This window comes from Drepanopeziza brunnea, assembly GCF_022702325.1.
Source record: "Drepanopeziza brunnea f. sp. 'multigermtubi' strain 214-2 chromosome Unknown ctg19, whole genome shotgun sequence".
In the NCBI taxonomy this organism is placed as follows: domain Eukaryota; kingdom Fungi; phylum Ascomycota; class Leotiomycetes; order Helotiales; family Drepanopezizaceae; genus Drepanopeziza; species Drepanopeziza brunnea.
This window is the reverse complement of record NW_027094082.1, coordinates 1,692,864-1,711,630: the sequence shown is the minus strand read 5'-3', so window position 1 is coordinate 1,711,630 and position 18,767 is coordinate 1,692,864. Positions and strand designations below refer to the sequence as shown.

Below are 18,767 nucleotides of genomic sequence, written 5' to 3'. Positions count from 1 at the left end.
AAAGGGTAGAGGGCAACACTGGGCTCGACTTCCATGAGGTGTACCCTAGGAGCTCTGCCTGCGGATATCATCAACGCGGCAAGCAATACGACGAGACTGACAAGCATCCTCATCTTCTCTGGAGGAACCAGATGCTGGTCTGTCGTTGGTAGCATTAACACGGCAGGTCTTACTGTGCACAGTTCCGGCAAGAGTTTGCAGCATCATTGCTTATCATTTCTTGATCTAATCGACATTCTCGCGTTTTTGACTATCTAATTTCTGGACGATAGTGGATGAAGTACTTACAGAATGACCTTGAATTCAACTTCCACGGGTCCGAGCTCTCATCCGCACACGGTTTGAGTTGCTCCTTATTATTTGTGTCCTAATAAGTCCAAAGCACCCAATCCCCCCTCCCCACTCCCCGGGAATTCGGGTCCGTTAAGATGGGAGTTGAGCAAGGACACAAGGAGGTTTTAGCAGACAAGATGACTTTTTCAATGTACTCTGCAACAATTTCCCAGCACGAAAAGCTAGCCAGGTAGGTAGGTATCTTTCAAAGCCGCGGAGCATGTTCCTACGGAATATACCTGAGTTAGTAGTACCCTCGCTCTCGAAATCACTTTGCGAGGTTTTCGAGTCCATTCAGGTCGTTTACGGATTTCTCGTCAACAGTATTGCGCAGAGATGGATACTATTATTGTCAGATCCAATCCGCTCATGGATATATATATATATATATTAAGCATCTTTTACTTTTGATCATAATTTATCATTTGAGATCTGAAAGCTAAGTACTACCTACTATTGATGTTTGCGAAAAGAGTGAAATTTGGGGGGCGAGGCGGTGGAGAAAAAAAAAACGGAAGTGTCTATAAGGAACTTACAGGTATTAGGTAGGGCCCATCTAATTCAGAGCCGGTATGTAAAAAACCGGCTTGAAAGCTGGCTTAAGAACTAGGTCTGTACAAACTCCAGGTTACAGAGAACGGTATGTATAGATCGATAATTTAAAACGACGTTTGAATTAAAGAAACCGACTGAATCTGCAAAAGATTCCGACCCGTACTCCTCGTGGTTTCGATGCGTCGTGATTTTGTATACGGAATTTGCTATCCCTTGTGTCTTCGGGCGCCTTCTGGAGCTTTACCGAGGTGTCAAGAGTAGAGAATGTAAAGGTGGGAGGGATACGGAATTCCAGACTATTATTGCAAGACTAAGTAAATTTCGGGGCTTGGCTAGCGTACAAGCTCACAGACTGACTGTATACGGTAGTCAGGTCAAAAGGTGACTGCACAGTTTGTATAGATTGATTGGTACGGGGTGGCGAAACAGTTTGTACAACCCAGGTTGTAAAGTCGATTGTCGCTCTGAAATAGACACCGAGCCACCCCCCCCCCCCCTTTGGTTTCTACAAACCGGGCCGGTTTTTACATACCAGCTTGGAACCAGACGGGCCCGCAGCATGGAATGGATACCACCGAGTACGCTCTTGATTATTCCAGAGGGTCTTCAAGTAACATCTAACCATCTACTAGATCTTGCGAATCCAGCCCTTCTAAAAAAGGGTGCTTTCGTACAAACCGAACCCAGCGGCTCACGCACGTTGCCACTACCACCGCCTACCGATCGATCCATGCAAGCCTTAACGACGCCTGAAAGGCTCCCGATCATCCGTGAACCCTTCTACGATTCGGCGCTGTTGCTCTTTCAGCTCTGCGAAACGCTAAATCCCCCTACTGGCCAACCAACCCGTTTAAGCAAAGCGGCCGGGCCGGCCTCGCTCGCTAGCTAGCTAGCTACCGAAGATCCAAAGTAAACAAAGCAAAACCAAAACAAAAAACATGGCTTTTCAATCGACAACGTTCCCCCCCTCCTCCCCCTCCAACCCCTGTCCCTTCTCTTTTGGTCGATTTTCAGATTCTCATGAACGAGAAAGGATCTGAGACAGATATGTACTCCACTGAGCCTTGATGTGCATACACATACACACATAACCACCGCCTCCAAACGAGAATGAAAAACACACAATTCTATGGTTGAGCAGCCATGCACCGACCAACACTGCCAAAACCCCATCCCTTTCCTCGGTGAAATATACCAATCCTCCACATCTGAGACATTTTCTTCTTTTTCTCTTTTCAAAACTCTTTGCTGCTTGTTTATTTTTGTTTCGAACGCTCGAGATTCCCCGCTGCCTTTGATTCGTGAGGACATGGATGAGGGGGGGGGGGGGGGGGGGGGGATACCTCCCAGAGAGCAAGGTCTTGAAAATTGAGGTATGGATGGGTAGTAGATGATTGATAGGTTGCTTGGTTGTGTTGAGACAATAAATACTTGCTAAATATGGCACGGGGGGTACCTATTCGTGCTGGGAGAAGGAGGAGTGGTGATACGAAGGAAGTATCGTGATATTAAGAAACGAAGGAATAATGAAGGAAGGTATCGTAATATATAAGATTATGATTTGGCGGTGAGAACGTGTTTTGTATTGTGTTGATTGGGGACGGGGGAGAATTGGGGGAAGGTGGTATAGGAAGCGAGTTGAAGCAAAGATGGATTGGGGTTGCGGAATGGAGGTGCGAAGCAGTCCGGTCGCAAGCACGTATCAAGAAGCAGGAGATACGTTCATACAACATTCGAGAAGGAAGCGGCGAATACTTGAAATACTTGAGAGACATCAGTTGAGCTTCAGCAACATGCGACTATGCATGAGCAGTATGGGGGTGAGCAAATGTCAACAAACATTTCAGGTCACCCACCACCCAAGCACGCGAATCACGAAAGACACGCCTGTTTTTCAATGCTCCATTGATGAATCCCACGCGAGGCACTCAGAAAAGGCATTTCCCACCCACGAGACCCAGAAGAAATCCGATGTGATCAAAAGCGCAAATCCCATCCGAATCCCTCCACCCGAGTTTAAGTACCGACCGCGAGCACCGGAGCAAGCAGAGTAGGTCGAGCGCAAGTGTGAGAAGATCCATCGCCCATCCGTCAGCGCCAAATTCTCCATCAGATCCGAAGATGTAAGTCATCACCATCTCCCAGTTGGCATGCAATCCTCCCTCCCTTCTTTCCATCGTACAAGAGTTGTTGTGTTCCGTCGCCAGCACAGCGCGTGAACCCCCCCGTCGCATGCGTCGACGCGCGCTCACTTCTTGGGTGTCGCCTTCGTAACAGCTGCCTTCTTGCCGGTGCGGGCCTCGCGCGCGACGGCAGCGCGGGCGCGCGCAGCCTCCAGCTTGGCCTTCTTGCTCTTCGACTTCTCGACGCGTCCCTTCTGCATGGCGGCCTTTGCTTCCTTGGTGACAGCCATTGTAGATGTATTTGGGTGGGAGAACGGAGGTAGTGCTTAACTTGTTGTTCGGGGAGTAGAGATATTAGAGGGTGTGATGAATTTGGTTTGTTTTGAGAAGTTTTTGGAAATGTTGTTTTTTTGGGAAAGAGGGGTGCGAGTGGATGGAGGCGCGCCGAAGAGGTACTTATGAAGTAGCTGTCGCTAGTCCGTGCTCAACGGCGCTAAAATTAGGGGACCTCGGGTCATGCTTTCCTTATCAGATCACGAATGCGTTACGGGATTATGAGTCTGTTTACTAGATAGGCGCTTAAGATAAATCTCAAGCTGAGTGCTTAATCACTTTCGACTTATCATTCCATATTTCTGCAACACCAAGTAAAAACATATTGGTCACGCTTTTGGTGTAGATCGGTAGGCGTCGACACCAAGAGCTTTTGACCTTCCTTTCCAGGATCACTTTTCTTACCTGGTAACTGGAATAAGCATACAAGCTCGCGGGAGTTCAACTCCCTATAATATATACAGCTTTATATCAAGGTACTCTTCTGATCAATATCCTACTTTTGTCCGAAACCGAAAGTAAACAAGGATACCTCACTTCCGAGTAGCGACTCGCCTCTCAAAGGTGAGATTCAGTCCGCCTACCTATACTTGATAAAGGTGATCTTTTCCTAGTCGTGTCACTTCTGTGGGATCAAGAGCACCGGTCGACTGCCACGTAACAAGTGACGGATCACGCATGATGCGCCTGGCGTGGCAGCTAACTTGAGTCGAAGGACCATTAATCTTTAACGGGAACACGAGCATTATCTTGCAACAGTATAGAATTGGGTAGCGTGAAAGAAAAGCACAAGCTGAATGGAAGAGAATGAGGAGCACGAAAAATATAGGCACTGGAAACACCCGGAATGAGAGAATATTTCGTGACTGCACAGATATGATCCACATATTTTCCTCCCATATTAACTGCTAGAAAACGTCCAGCGAGTAACTTGGATATTTCCTTCTTCCTATATGGCGCCCAAGGTAATCCCCAACTCCTAACCAAAAATAAGTTTGGTGCTCCAAAGACCCCCCCACGCCACGAAAAGAATACACATGCTCACAATCTACTCAGTTCCAGCGTCTCGGGCTCCCAGGGGGACTCTCGATCCTCACATCACTCGTAATGGCCTCCCCGACGCTCCCACATCTCCTATGCTGAGGTGGTGCCATGCCCGGACTCTTCAAGGGACTCGCGTAAGCGCCGGGGATGGGCACAGCATCGTATTTTTGCTCGCCTGGTGCAGCGGCTACGTGCTCGATGACCCTCTCCTTCTTGGGGGCTGGAGCAAAGAATCCGTTTTGCGGCGTCTTGGGTGTGGCGCTGTGGACTTTAATCGGGGGAGGCTGGAGAGCGAAGGGCTTGGCAGCGATGCTGCTTTCTGACTTAGCTTCCACAAATTGAGTACCGGGCCCAGCGAAACCCTCCTCGGCTGCGGACGAGGAGTTCGTGTGGTAGACGGAGGGTGGGAAGCGTGGCGACTTCATGTGCTGGGAGAAAGAGGGGGACTTGGGGCCAAAGCCAGGTGTGTTGGGGGCAGATTGAGAGCGCAATTGAGCGAGGTAGAGATCAGAGCGGGCGCGGTCACGGACTTCCATGGACTTGCGGAGGCGCTGCTTGGAGTAGTATCTGTAGAAGACGACGGCGTAGAGGAGAATGGTTATGCTCTCCAGGACGATCTCAATAATACAGCAGACCAGAGCCCAGTTCTATTGATTGATCAGCGAATGTTTTCAAATAATGCTCGGATACCAAACTTACGGTCAGTCGACAAACGAGCTCGTAGTCGATTTCCTGCTTGAAGAGTTCTTTCCTCCTGTTGTCGACGCATGACCAGCCCCAGATATCACGATTGTTGCTATTGTCCTTCGAGCCCTGAAGAACACCAGCTGCGATACCCCACATGATGACACTGAAGATGAAGAAGCCGACGGCGAAGAGCGTGTAGTAGACTTCGACCTTGTCTGCTCTCTTGCTGGCCCCTCGGAAGAAATTCCAGAATACGACCAAGCAAAGGAAAAGAGATATGCAAGCTACAACGAGGAGAAGTATTTGAGGCCATGTTCGGGTGTTGTCAGCCCACGGAGGGAGGTTGTTTCGCGGCGCTAAGTGTTTAGTTGCGTTGAAGATACTGAATGTGGTTGCGATCATGGCAAGAACGATCAGACTGCAGCTGAAATTTACACCTCGCAAAAGAAACTTTGCCACTCGGACCCTGGTCTTGACTTTCTGTGACGCTGTTAGCGCGGCGTCGGAATTTCCATTTGGGATTCCTCAACTTACCAGGTCCTTCGCTTGCTCCTTTTCTGTAAGGCCCTCTTGCTTCTCCAAAATCTGCTCTTCCCGGAATGTGGGACTCAGAGGATTGTCTATCTTTCGCCCCGGCGTACCCGGCACTCTCAATGCACTCTTTAACGGTGAGCCTGGGGTGAGAGGGACCTCGACCGGAACCCCTGCTGAGTGTCGTGCAGGGTCATTATTCGAGATATAGCCGAAGCCGATATCTGAGGGTTGTGATTGAGCCATGTACGATTGTGTCTTGGTGGAGGGAGGGTCTGCGAAGGGTGACCTGCCCTCTTCGCTGACTTCTATGGGAGAGTGCACAGTTGTTGCTTCAGCGAAGCGTGGTGTGCGTGGGACTTTCAGGGAGGTGTCCGAGGAGCTCGAGGATGTACGTTCGCGTGATAAAATATCTGGACGTTTCTTTTGGCTTGGAACTGACCCGGAAGTGAGTTGTTTGTACGGCCAGCTGTCAGGCGGAGTGGACTGACTTGACATGTTGAGGGGAGGAAATCTCGGTGCGGAAAGAAGATATTGTAGGTCCGTACAAGTATAAGAGGCAGAGCACCAGAGCGACAAGGCTATGACAACAAGGTGCAGATGATTCAAAAGACGAAGAAGATTATGAATAGAGACCAGCTACCGAGAAAAGAAGAGACGGATCTTCAGAACTCGGGCAGGCAAAGGGCTTATGTTCGACTTGGGGGGCGCCAGCAAGCGTTCTAATTTGAGACAGACTTCGAGGCTACTAACCCCATCAGTAAGTGGGCGGGAGGGGATGAAGGGCAGATATGGCCGGTAGGATACCGACCTGGGGATGGGCATTGGCAGAAGTCAGATGTTGGCGTTGCCGTCTGCAATGCTGATAGGATACCGGGCATGCCGCGGCACCACACCGTGGTCGTGGTCGTGGTCGTGGTCGTGGTAGCCGGAGTCGAAAATAGACGCCGGATCTGCGAGACCTGACCTGCATGTAAGATGGAGGATGATTGATATACGGATAACGTAACAGCAGATAGACAGTCAGAATGTCAGGAAGTCAGGAAGTCAGGAAGTCAGAAAGTCAGAATGCCAGACTGCGCAATGGATGAGTGAGCAACACGTATCGCATCGAACACAAGCAAATAAATAGAACAGAAAAATAGCGGATGTCAGACTGGACAATGGACTGTGGACTGTGGACTGTGGACTGTAGACTGTAGACGGTGATGGACGGTGATGGACGGTGACTATGGTGGGCGTGGAAGAGGCCCAGCTATAGTGGGTATGTCATGTGATGTTGGCCGTGTCCATGTTCCAATGAGGTCCGTCAGCTTCGCGCCTGCCTTCTTGCCCTCTTGCCGTCTTGCGTCCTGCAATGCAGCGCGGTGCAAGTCCAGTGCATCTTGGTGCTCCCATTGGCCGACCTGCAGTCTGGCGGCGGTGGGTTGGGTTGGGTCGGGCGGTTCGAGGGAGAGCGAATGAACGCATGGGATCCGCTTCTTGGCATGTTCCCCCCGCCAGTGATTTTCTTGAGAGGCCACCCATCTATTTCTGTCGAGGCTTGGACAGTCCATACGATGCCAGTACATACATACATATAGATATATATATATTTGTGCATTTTGCCTCCATTATCTGCCACACTCGCGCAGGATCGTGACGGATACCTCGGCCTTTAGATTCCTTTTTCCAATCCAATCCAAACCAATACCATCATATCTATTCGGGGTATCTATCTGGTCTTCCTGTTTTCCCTCATTCCATAACTCCTGGCACGTAGATTCGTCTAATGGTGGAACAGGCGGATGCTCTGCTCAACGAAAGTGATACCGAGTTTCTCAGCAGTCTGAAAGACAGCCGAGTCATTCTGGCTCCCACTCGGAGCAGCAATGTACTTAACACCCGATCGTCCAGCACGGTAAACGTTGTCGATGAAGGGGAACTATCCATGTTAGCAAACTTACTCGACGATCCTGGGTTACTTACGAAAGCATCACTGGAGACCGCAACCTCGCTGAGCTTGCCAAGCCATTCTGAGCGCTCTTGCTCCGTAAATGCTGCTGGAACCTCATCAAAGAAGGCCTCATATCCCTCCCTTTCGGGACCGTCCGTGGGGAGCTGACCACTGACGAGAAGATCGATGGCATTGCTCTTATCTGGTCGCTTGGTGCCCTTCTTCCACTTGATGCCCAGGACTCTTGGGTTGAACCTCAACCACCAGTTGTCGGCCTTATCACCGGCAAGACGGGTGCAGTGGATACGCGACTGCTGTCCAGCACCGAGACCAATTATTTGGCCGTTGAGAGCGTAACAGACTGAGTTGCTTTGGGTGTACTTGAGAGCAATGGTAGCAACGGTCAAGTCACGGAGAGCAGAATCTGCTAGTGGGCCCGATTCCTTAGGTGTGATGATAGAGGCGAAAGACTTGGGCGATATCTTGATATCGTTACGGTGTTGGGTCAAAGTGATACCATAGACGGTTCTCGACTCCTGGGGAGCCGGATCGTACTCAGGGTCCATTTGAAGAACCAGGTACTTACCACCCTTCTTCTTCTGCAAGATCTCGAGAGCAGCATCTTCGTAGCCAGCAGCAATAACACCATCTGAAACCTCTCTAGAAATTATCTTGGCAGTGGGCACATCGACGATGTCGCTCAAAGCAATCATGTCACCGAAGCTGCTCATACGATCAGCACCACGAGCACGAGCATATGCTTGTGCGAGTGGGGAGTTTTCGAGGCCTTCGATGTCATCGACCATGTAGACTTTTCTCTCATCGGCAGTAAGAGGAACGCCAATAGCAGCTCCGGCAGGGGAGACATGCTTGAAGCTTGCGGCGGCAGGATGTCCGAGGGCGGCCTTCAATTCTTTGACCAAGGGCCACGCATTGAGAGCATCGAGAAGGTTAATGTAACCAGGAGATCCGCAAAGGATCTTGTATGGAAGAGGACTCATCTTCGTGAAAGCTGCGGCGGGCTTCTGGTGGGGGTTGGCGCCATATCGAAGAGCCATCTGCTGAATACCATTTCCCGCGTAATGCTTTCGGAAGAAATCAGAAATGGACGCGTCATAGTCTGCGGTATGCTCAAAAGCCTTCAAGGCGTAGAGATTTCGTGCGCCTTCCGTAACCTCTCCCTTCTCAATCTCTTGTAAGAACTCAGGGTAGTCCTTGGGGTCGGTCAAGATTGTGACCCTGCCATGGTTCTTTGCTGCAGCTCGAATCAACGTAACTCCTCCAACATCGATTTCCTCCACTGCTTCTGGAATTGTAACATTGATCTTCGCAACGGTATCCTTGAACGGGTAGAGGTTGCAGATGACGTAGTCCACCTTGTTGATATTCTGCTCTGCCAGGTCTTTTTCGTCGGACGCGAGGTCGCGAGCGAGGATGCCGGCATGGACTGCAGGGTGGAGGGTCTTGACTCGGCCTGCCAGCATTTCGGGTGCGTGTGTAATGGCCGATATGTCTCTGTGCGACAGTAAGCAAGAGAACTACTCTATAGAGAATGGAGTGCGTTCACTTACTCTACAGAAAACCCCGAGTCTCTGATCATCTTGGCAGTTCCCCCAGAAGCCAAGAGGCGCACATTTTGCTTGATCAGGCCTTTGGCAAGGTCAAGCAAGCCCGTCTTGTCATAGACAGAGATGATGGCTACGAAGTGCATTATTAGCATTGGCATTAGCCAGAGAATATTGGAAGTTCGTTCTCTCCATACCTGATTTTTGATCGACCGACATTTTGCTGTATTCCTGAAGATCGGGTGGGCTGACTGCATTTAGTATGAGGGTAGCAGATATAAGTATACGATTCACTCACGATTCGTTCAAGAGGATGATTGAAGGAAGTAAATGCGGGAGTCTCGAAATTTTTTGGAGGGGTAAGTCCGAGGGTGGAGAGCACTAGCTCTGAGAATGCTTGGCGCAGCTAGCCTAGCGCGACTGAGGTAAGCGACGTGGTATAAAAACTCTTCGGCCGCCGCATCAGACTTCTTTTCTTCCCCTTCAACAAAGAGAATTTATTCTCTCAACGCAAAAAAACACCTGGACTTAAAAAGCAGTACCAATGAGAAGCCCGTTGCTATGCAATGTGAGGCTCCATGACGTATGGTACCCGTCTGTTCAAGGGAGAAAAGTTGGAGAGTCTTGGGTGCGGCGTTTCTCTCTGTCCATGAGATTGGCCGCAATGATTAGCCGCACATATGCATGGGAGTCGAAAAAACCTGGGACGCCTGTATGTACGACGACGCTGTTCCTAGCCTGGTTGATGATGCCTGGCCGTGTGCGGTGGGCTGGTACCCCAAGACAGGCGTGTTCGCGTGCGGCATCAGGGTTGCTTTCCTTCCCTGTGATATCATGAAGTTTTTTCCACCTTAATTTGATGATCCTACCGCGAGGTTCTCTACAGTAGAACGAGGCGTAGCGGTAAGAAATACACTTTGTTTCCATGCGTATGTGCTACCTGAGGGTATTCGCGATTCGACTCAAATTCGATGGTAGCTCATGCATGTGGCTTCAATAGTAACAGCAGAATGTCTTCTTTCCACACACACTGCTCGATTATGGCCGGCCATCCAGTGAAAACTTTGATTCGCACTGGTTCATTAACTACCTAGGTATTATTACTTACACCACCTACGTTATTCGTTCAAGACCATTCCTGTCGCTTCCGTCTATCCCGTGATCTCAATCCAATCAATCATCACAGCGTCGCTTTTCCTACAGCCCAACTCAATGTCAGACCAAGTTGAGTCAAAAGCCATCCATAAAAAAAAGTGCCCTCCAGAAACAGAATGGTATCACCGCTGTGCTGAAACATGAGGGCTGTTCGATCGTACGCTGAGAGAGAAACCTACGTGAGGGCGAAAATGAGCGATGCGAACGAAGTCGAAGAGCGCAAATACTGACAAATGGGAGAGAGAGAGAGAAGGATCTAAAACGCATCTTCGAAAGGGCAATCGATGCTGTCGTGGCCGTCGCGCTCGCACACGCCACACCATTTATCCATGTTTACCACCCCGCTTTCTTTGCCAGCCACGGGCCCGGATGCCATGGGGTTGGGAATGATTTGTACAACCGGTAGTGGTTGGGAGTGTTCGGAAAGCAGGTTGGTAGATGGCCTGCTCTTTATTGGAGAGAGAGGGGCGGGTTTGTATTCATCATGTGATGGCTTGGGGGATAGACCGACTTTGACTACGTCCTTCCCGGTTCGGAGGCGAGCCCTGGGTGGAGTAGCGCCGTTGGGACTGAACATGTTCGTGCATGTCAGAATGTCATGGCCGGCGGTTTCACATAGCTCACAGAAACTCTCGTTGGCGGAGGAGTATGTATCACTCTCTGGCATGGTCTCTAGGGTGTTGCCTCGTTTGTGGCTTTCTGTTGAAGCTCGCGTATCCCGGTCACGCCAGCTGACAATTGTACCCTTAGAATCTTGCGCGGAGGCCTGGTCTTGGGTGGCTGTTCCTGTGCTTGTAGCGCTTGCTCGCTGGCTGGTTCCGTTGCTCGCGCTTCCTCTGCGAAGACGTTCTACTTCGCGCTCGAGCTCATCTTCTCTGTTGACTTTGGCCTCGACGGTAGCTCGCAGCTCCGCTACCTCTCTCTCCAGTCTTTCCCGGACCACGCGATCCTCGAGGGAATCTAGGCCACCGTTACTTGGCTTGCACTGCGAAGAGCCGTGCCGGGTCGGGTTCGTAGGTGTCTTTTGGGGGTCTCCGTTCGGGCTTCCCATGTCTGGGATGGCATCTCGGCTTAGTGAATGTATGATGGCTTTCAAGCCTCGAATCTCGTCGTCACGCTGCGCGATGATCTTTTGTGGGTCCCCAGAATCTCCAGTAGCCCCCCCGATCATTGTAGCAGTTGCCTTGTCCCGTTCACGGCGAAGCTCTGATCTAGTCCTCTCGACCTCACCTCGGAGGAATTCAACCTCCCCTCGAGCTTCAGCTTCACCACGTCTAGCATCCTCTAGACCCTCTTCCAATTCTTGAACAAGCTCCTCCAGCTGCTTCAATTGTTGTGCGACGCTGTCAACATCCTCGCTTCGTTCTGCAAGTTCTCTGACTTCCTGAAGGAGGTCTTCAACCCGTTTCTCGTACACTCGTTCGGTCTCCGTGCTTGCCAGCTCGAGAGTATCGATCGTACTCCTGAAGTCGGCTCGATGGGCATCAAACTCTGCAGTCAGCATTGCAATCTTCTCATTCTTCTCCCGAAGTATGGCTCGTAGTTGTGAAGCGTCTTTGCCCTCGACGCTGCCTCTATCTTGCCGGCCACCCACTTCTGGTGAGCTCATCAATGCCTGGACCTCGACGAGACTGTTTTCCATCTCAGCCAAGCTAGATGCCTGATCCCGGAGCTGTCTATCGCGCTCTTCTAGTTGTCCTCGTAATTTGTCCAACTCGTCGTCATTATTCGCCCTCGAGGCATTACGAGAGGCTGTGCGAGAAGCTGGACGCAATTTGACATTGTACGAAGAGTTCGAGCTGATGCTTCCATTGGTGGCGGTTCGAGTAGGTCCAACAGGCGTAGTTTCCTCATCGCCGTAGTTCGTTTGAACCTGACCAAGAGCAGAAGCACTGCGAGGGCCAACGCTCATTTTCATACCATTCCTAGGAGCCAATACCGGCTTCTTACTTGGGTCTCTCGAGTCCTGTGTACCTCTAACGCTCTGCCCGAACTTCCCTGGTGCCGGACTTCCATACCGTGAGGGCGCCTTGGACGGAGTGCCAATGGAGGGCCTCGCTGCTAGCTGTGGTTTTCGAAGAGGGGATTCTGGCCGAGGCAAGGAAGGGCGCGATTTCTTGAGCTGAGGACTTTGAACTCTCCCGGGCCCCACAGACTGGCTAAACTTAGGCAATGATGGTGTCGGAGGTGTGTATGCGCTCGATCCCTGACCAGCTACCCTGAAGCTCCCGCCTATTGAAGGTGTCGTTGGTGTGATAGGAAAGGAGCCCTCTTGTGACGAAGGAGACCCCCGTCGGATTGCCCTGTTTATCGGAAGAAAGATACCGGCTCCAGCTATAACAGTATCGAAGTATGATACCCTGTGTGACTCGTCAGTCTCTCTCCGCGTAGTGTAATCTCAGCGTTTGTATGTCTTACCCATCGACATCGCCGCTGTTCTTTCCCCGCGCTGCGAATTCTTCACTCAATTCCACCCCTGCAAATGTGCCCTTCTTCCCTTGTACCGTCCCGACGAACTTTACGGTTCCGTACATGCTTCCCGGGACATCGACGATATCTCCGACTTCAAGATCCTCCCCTCCCGCGCGGGATGGCGTCAAGGGCGGCATCTTAACCGCTTGTGAATTCACATCCAATGCCGAACTCAGGGTGTATCCTCCGCTTGCATCGGGTATTAAGGCCAGAGAGCTGGATGTAAGAGCGTTCGCGGATGCTTTCCTGAGAGGCGCGTGTGGCTTTACCACCAGTGACTTTGTTTGGTGCGCGTTGTATAGTCCGCTGAGATTGGGGCTAGAAGAGGCGTTGATGCCGTTGAGTATTGAAGGTCGGGGACGTGCAAGAGATCTTCGTGGATTGTATGTTGACATTGGAACCTTCGTTGGCGTTCTTTGTTTAGTTTTGTGTTGCCGACTGGCTTGGCTTGTTGACTAGGCCCGTTGACGCAACAAGATGGTAGGTATTGCTAACAAATACTCTCACGCGAATGACTTTGATCAGCAATTGCTACGAGATATTCTAGGTCAGTTTGTATTTGTCGTAGGGCAAGGGATTTCTGAGGAAGAAGATGACCGACAGCTAAGAATAGTAAAATGACAAGACTGGATAGAGCAGCAAAGGAACAGAGGAGCTGGTGGAATAATTAGAAGCACAGCTGGAACAGAATAAATGGAAGGAGTGCGGGCGGTCGCAGTAGCTGACGTTGGTTTGTTTGTTTATTCTATTTGTCCCAAAGACAGCTCATCGCTGCACACCGTTAAATTTCAAGAGCCCCTGCAGAACATCACATCGGACGAACAAAGTGTGAAGTGTGGAGACGGCTTGAGATGAAGTAAAACCGAAACGGGGTGCCGAAACTATGATATAGTAGTATCGACAATACACACCTCCAAATCTGCCTTGAACCTCTATCAAAAGGCAAGAAAAAAAATACATATAAAACTTTAAATCAATCAGTCTTGATCCAACCCAGCTCGCAAGCTCGCTCTACCCTTTCGAACCTCACCTGACCAATATACTGCCTCCCAGCTGCATTGATAGGGTAGGTTGAGGTCCACCACACTCCCTTTCTCTGTCTGGCCGTAAGTGTAAGCTTTCAGAGGCTAGACATTTGTCTTGCATTATTCAAGGGCTAGGCTTGTATTTTGTGTGTCCTTTGCATCTCCGTCTTCCAATTGACCCTCTTCCAACTTGAATGAATCTCTACTCATCTTTGACGTCCAATACTTCTTCCTCCGACTTTTTTTAAACCGCTTCTTCATTGACGAATACTTTGTAGCGGCGCGTTCATTGTCGTTATTTCTCTCTCTCTCTCTGCATCTGCTTCTCTGCTGCCTCGAGGAAGTCATACATTTGCCGCGCAGAAATAACGATTTCTCAGCTCGGTGGCGCCCCGTCCCAGTTTTCTTCTGTCACGAAAGTGCGTAGTGAGAGCCGGAGATTGCTATTAAGAGAGGTAATCATTTCACCGTTGCTGCTGCGGAATATCTGCAGAGATTAATCATCTACTGTCTAGTGATATAAGAGAAAGGACACCAGATGTGTGATAAGTATTGATCCACGACTGCCTTAGCAACTAGACAATCATCTCCTTCCTCGTCTACCTCTATCGCTGGCATCCGCTCTGTCACGGTCGCCGCTTTGCTGTTAGGTCTATGCTCGATACTGGGCCCAATTACGGCCTGGGTCTCGCCATCCAAGCCCAGAATGTACTCGTCCGCGAGACGCAGCAAATCTTTTACTTCTGCGAGTACGGAGCCTCCACCACTACGCCGGCATGTTCGCGTTGCAATGTCTAAAAGAAGCGTCTGGGTCGTGTTTTCCACACTCCGGGTGCCTCGATTTGATCGTACTCGAGCCATAACATAAAATCTGCCTAGCGAATTTGGCCGACTGCCCTTGAACGGCCCGCAACTTGAAAAGGATCTTTGATACCAAGGAGTAAAGAAAAACTTCGAATAGTAGTAGTAGGTATAACAGGCATGCGAATAATGAACTTGCCGGGGTTAGGGAAGTAATCGGACCTGCGTTCGCGCCGATATTAATAATGGTTCCGGTATTTCTTTGCCGGCTGGCTGGGATTCCATATCTATCTGGTCTATCTTATCCGTGTGCCAGGCCAGACCTGACCAGATATCCTCCTGTTTCTTCCATTTTGCCCACAATTTGGCCAGCCCGGACAGAACGAAACTTACTTGAACTTGGCTTCTGCCCAAGCAAAGAGAAACTCGTCGGCACGCAAACGTTCTTGAAGTTCAATAAATCCTTGTCCGTCTAAATGATGCTCGGCCCACGGACTGCTAGTAACAGCGAGTTTGCTACTGGCTTGGTATGACCTTATTCAGTAGTTTCGAGTATCTCGAGCACCGCTGCGTTTGGCTTATCGTGTGATAGCGATGGCGTCGACGAGGTGGGACTGGAACTTTTCGAGAGAGGGTTATCTGATCGTCCGCGGCGTAGGCGTGGACATTATCCGTTTGTAAGTAAGACATGGAGGGGCAGAAAGAAGTGTGGGAGATACCGGTACGTAAGAAGACAAGAGGAGAACTGTGAGGCGCTAAATCAGCGAAAATCTGGTGGAACGGCGGGCCGATTCACAATTAATAGTGCTTTATAGTAGTACATAGTAGTACTTAGTGAATTGAAGTCTTGACTGAAGGGCGTTGAACTTGCTTGGAAGAGCGAGTACGTAATCTCCGTCAAAGAAGTGGAGACGGCCCACAGGGCACTAAATGTCCGATGCAGTAGCGTTAAATAAGCGAGCTAAAAGATTTTCCAGTATATAATCTTCGAACCTTGCGCTGTCAAGCAAAAGAAAGTATGCGGCTGGGGCCTTCTACAACCCGTGTTGCTCAAACACCCGCAGACTGGAAGGTCTGCTCCATGGTGGAGTCAAAAATTCGAGCGTCAGAGGTCCCATAGAGAAAACTAATTGCAATCGATTTATCCTTCCGACGCGCCGAGTCGAGTTCGCGCCTACGATTTGTCTTGACGGGCTCATAGGTGGCCGGGCTAGGTGCTGGATTGGAGTTTGAACATACTATACTGGAGAGACTGAGGTTACGGAAGGTGCTGGCTGGCATTTCAGAGGGATAGGGGTGCACAGAATGGGTGGAATATCATGCGCTTTGGGAGGACGCCACGTGTATCTAGCAACATAGAGCATCAAGAATTGAAGTATGTTGTTGGTATTCATGCGAATGTGCTGCTATCCAGACTTGTTTGCACTTCAGTCAGGAATGCGGTTCTTGGCGTTTCCGCAACAAAAAGAGGCAACGCATATTCTCTGCATTACGCGCAGCCATTCCTTTCCCAAGTCTCAATGCTCGATCTTCTCCAGCTTCCCCTGGTCTCGCTTCTCCCCAGTCTCACCGATAATCCTAACTCTATCAATGCGGACCTTCTCGCCTTCTCCATCGCCATCCACAATGAACAGAACCAGCGATGTGACATTCTGGAACTTGACGAAGCGGAGAGAAACCGTCGCGGTCCCGGTCTCGTCCCAGTCCTTGCTCTCGAGGGTGATGCTTTGAGTGGCAGGTATATCATCAGCTTCGTCGAAGCCCAGGTTGTGTGCTCGGTTCGTATAGAGCTGAATGGTCTTCGGTCTCATGGGGATTTTATCATCTTCAGAAGAGGCAGGTGGGAGGGATGTGATCTATAGATGAATCAGCGAATGGCTTCCCAGTGGCAGAGTACGAGCTTACCTGGAGTGTGTGGACCTTGAGCATAGCTTGGAAGGGCATAAACAACATGAGCTGCTCATCCGTATCACTCTCGACCCAGTCCTTTCCTGCAGACGCTGCTGCTTGACCCTTCTGCAATCCCGTAGGCTTTGCAGGTTCAATCAGAGTTCTGACCGTCCCAAAGTCGCTATCTGCATTCAACAGCTCCATGCCTTTGATATCAACCTGATCCGTCACATCGCTATATCCTCTTGGCAGGCCTCCCACACGCCAGTTGCTGCCACTTCCGGTCGCCTCTCCAAATCCAGAGGAGCTACCTTCAGCTTCTGCAGCAAGTTTCTTGACGACATCTTGGAGTTTTCGTGGATCGGCACCCATCACCTTCTCTACCTCTTTACCGGCCTTGAATATCATAAACGTAGGCATCCTACATAGCAATATCAGCGATCTCTGTAGCAATAATTCCTCGAAGGTCTACCTACGCAGACACAGCGAACTGGGACGCAATCTGCGTCTGCGTTTCGACATTGACCTTGGTAAATGTGATGTGATTCGGACGTGAGAGTTGAGCCGAGAGCTGTTCGTAAAGAGGCGCAATTGTGTGGCAGGGACCACACCAATCTGCGTAGACTTCTCAAGGTTAGTACCAGCTCTAAAGCATTTCAAAGCTCCTGTACACAAGCGGAGGCGCCCATCTGTAAGATGGAGGGGTTGGTGGGGGCGAGCTCACAGTCTGTCACCACAATTTGGGAGGACTTAAGAAGGTCCTGGAATTGCTTATGAGACGCGATCTCAATAGTCTTGGACATTTTGAAGGTTCGTCGTCGTTGTGGTCGAGTTGTGATTGTCGGGAGGAGGGACGTCTAATGGCGTACTCTTGGAGAGATGTCTTGGCATGGCAAAGCGGAAAAGAAGTGATCACAGCTTTCGCTCCTTCACTAACAACATCACCTGAACAACCACTGCACTGTATTTTTTTTTAAAAAAAATTATATGAACTTCTTCCATGCAAGGCAGCATCAATGTGAGCCACGCCGGCAGTTGGAATTGCCTAACCCGTGTAGGTTCAGCATGGTTCTGGACGTAACGCAATAGAAATTCATACGGTCGAGAAGCGATATGAGAGGGCTGCAGGAATTTGAGAGAAGGTTTTGTATGTGCTATTCAGTAGTTCTACTTCCTGTCTTTTGATCTCTGATTCCCAGCTCAATTGCTCATAGCTTTCATGTTTGGAAGTGAAGTCATATATTAAGTAGTTTCAATTATTATATATAATATTTGCCGCTGCAGTAATTGGTCTCTTCGCACAAGAGGATGCCGGTATCAATGCCCATCATCCATCTCCCAAACACCAGTGTGCTCCATTACTACCTAACCGTGTATATGCTCGGATATCTCGTAGCGTCAAAGGATCCAGATGTCATTATGGAATTAAGGGTGGAACGCCGTTCTGATGCTACTCTAGCTCGAAGCTCGGAAGTTTACAAGAACTAAAGGTATGGTTAGTAGGTTACCCACGGATTCAAGGAGCAACGTACAAGAGCAAAGCCACCAGCAACGATCATGCCCAAAGCAGAGACGCCGTTGAAGGAAGCATCACCACTGAATACGATCGGGGACCCGGTAGGAGATGGTGCGGAGCCTACGCCGGTTGATGCGACGGGCGAAGGGGTGGTAACGGCACCGCTGGGGTATGCAACACCAGCGTAGGCGCTGATTCCTGTTAGCAACTCGACATCACCGCAGACCGATGGTACTCACTTCTCAGCTGCGACAACGGAGGCCATGACGGCGAAGACAGAGACGAGAGAGAATTGCATTGTGGAGGTTTGGTAGTATATGCGAGATAGGTAGATTTTATTGAGGGTGATTAGAAGAGTTAGGAAGGCTGATACACAATGAGAAAGCGGATAGGAGAAACGAGTGTGGATGGTCAGAAGAAAGAGATGGATGTAAGTGAGGGCATAAACGACTTTATATACCTATTGTTTCCGTTCACCTCGAGCTCCGGCAACTGGGTCCACTGAGCCTATCACCTAACTCTAACTTTCTACCTCAACCTTGTATTGATCCTGGACATTTCACTGGCGGCGGATATGAACCGGTACCCTTTTACTGGGGCCCATAATCTTCTTTGAAAAAGCCTATCCTTGATGCTTGCGCCCCTCATCTGCTCATCATCACGAACCTTATCACCTCTTCAATCCTTGGGGCGAGAAAATACCGGTATAGTACTGTATCGATCGATTCTTGGCTGGCAAAGGAAATCTCTTGGGCGATCCCGGAGTACGGCGCCAAAAGCCATAGCAGCTAAGCAACATCT

The 18,767-nt window shown here is 50.1% G+C and overlaps 6 protein-coding genes across 6 annotated transcripts; 1 reads left to right on the top strand and 5 right to left on the bottom strand.

Annotated features, from left to right (window-relative positions):
- Positions 1 to 1,447: 1,447 nt before the first annotated feature.
- On the top strand, positions 1,448 to 1,777 carry L3040_009250 (uncharacterized protein; the record flags this gene model as incomplete). Its single annotated transcript, XM_066155911.1, has 2 exons — positions 1,448 to 1,466; positions 1,521 to 1,777. 2 exons carry the CDS (start codon positions 1,448 to 1,450, stop codon positions 1,775 to 1,777), a joined length of 276 nt encoding a protein of 91 aa, XP_066010192.1.
- Positions 1,778 to 4,396: 2,619 nt separating this feature from the next.
- L3040_009249 (uncharacterized protein) lies at positions 4,397 to 6,104 on the bottom strand (the record flags this gene model as incomplete). The annotated part of the gene is made up of 4 exons (XM_066155910.1): positions 4,397 to 5,035; positions 5,088 to 5,555; positions 5,610 to 6,043; positions 6,098 to 6,104. The coding sequence occupies 4 exons, from the start codon at positions 6,102 to 6,104 to the stop codon at positions 4,397 to 4,399; spliced, it is 1,548 nt and encodes a 515-aa protein (XP_066010191.1).
- Positions 6,105 to 7,374: 1,270 nt separating this feature from the next.
- On the bottom strand, positions 7,375 to 9,326 carry L3040_009248 (uncharacterized protein; the record flags this gene model as incomplete). The annotated part of the gene is made up of 4 exons (XM_007290375.1): positions 7,375 to 7,530; positions 7,575 to 9,057; positions 9,114 to 9,240; positions 9,305 to 9,326. 4 exons carry the CDS (start codon positions 9,324 to 9,326, stop codon positions 7,375 to 7,377), a joined length of 1,788 nt encoding a protein of 595 aa, XP_007290437.1.
- A 1,192-nt stretch (positions 9,327 to 10,518) lies between these two features.
- Positions 10,519 to 13,129, bottom strand: L3040_009247 (uncharacterized protein; the record flags this gene model as incomplete). The annotated part of the gene is made up of 2 exons (XM_066155909.1): positions 10,519 to 12,622; positions 12,681 to 13,129. 2 exons carry the CDS (start codon positions 13,127 to 13,129, stop codon positions 10,519 to 10,521), a joined length of 2,553 nt encoding a protein of 850 aa, XP_066010190.1.
- A 2,948-nt stretch (positions 13,130 to 16,077) lies between these two features.
- L3040_009246 (uncharacterized protein) lies at positions 16,078 to 17,253 on the bottom strand (the record flags this gene model as incomplete). Its single annotated transcript, XM_007290377.1, has 4 exons — positions 16,078 to 16,416; positions 16,466 to 16,871; positions 16,927 to 17,074; positions 17,175 to 17,253. The coding sequence occupies 4 exons, from the start codon at positions 17,251 to 17,253 to the stop codon at positions 16,078 to 16,080; spliced, it is 972 nt and encodes a 323-aa protein (XP_007290439.1).
- Positions 17,254 to 17,925: 672 nt separating this feature from the next.
- L3040_009245 (uncharacterized protein) lies at positions 17,926 to 18,264 on the bottom strand (the record flags this gene model as incomplete). The annotated part of the gene is made up of 3 exons (XM_007290378.1): positions 17,926 to 17,934; positions 17,983 to 18,157; positions 18,206 to 18,264. 3 exons carry the CDS (start codon positions 18,262 to 18,264, stop codon positions 17,926 to 17,928), a joined length of 243 nt encoding a protein of 80 aa, XP_007290440.1.
- Between the last annotated feature and the right edge of the window lie 503 nt (positions 18,265 to 18,767).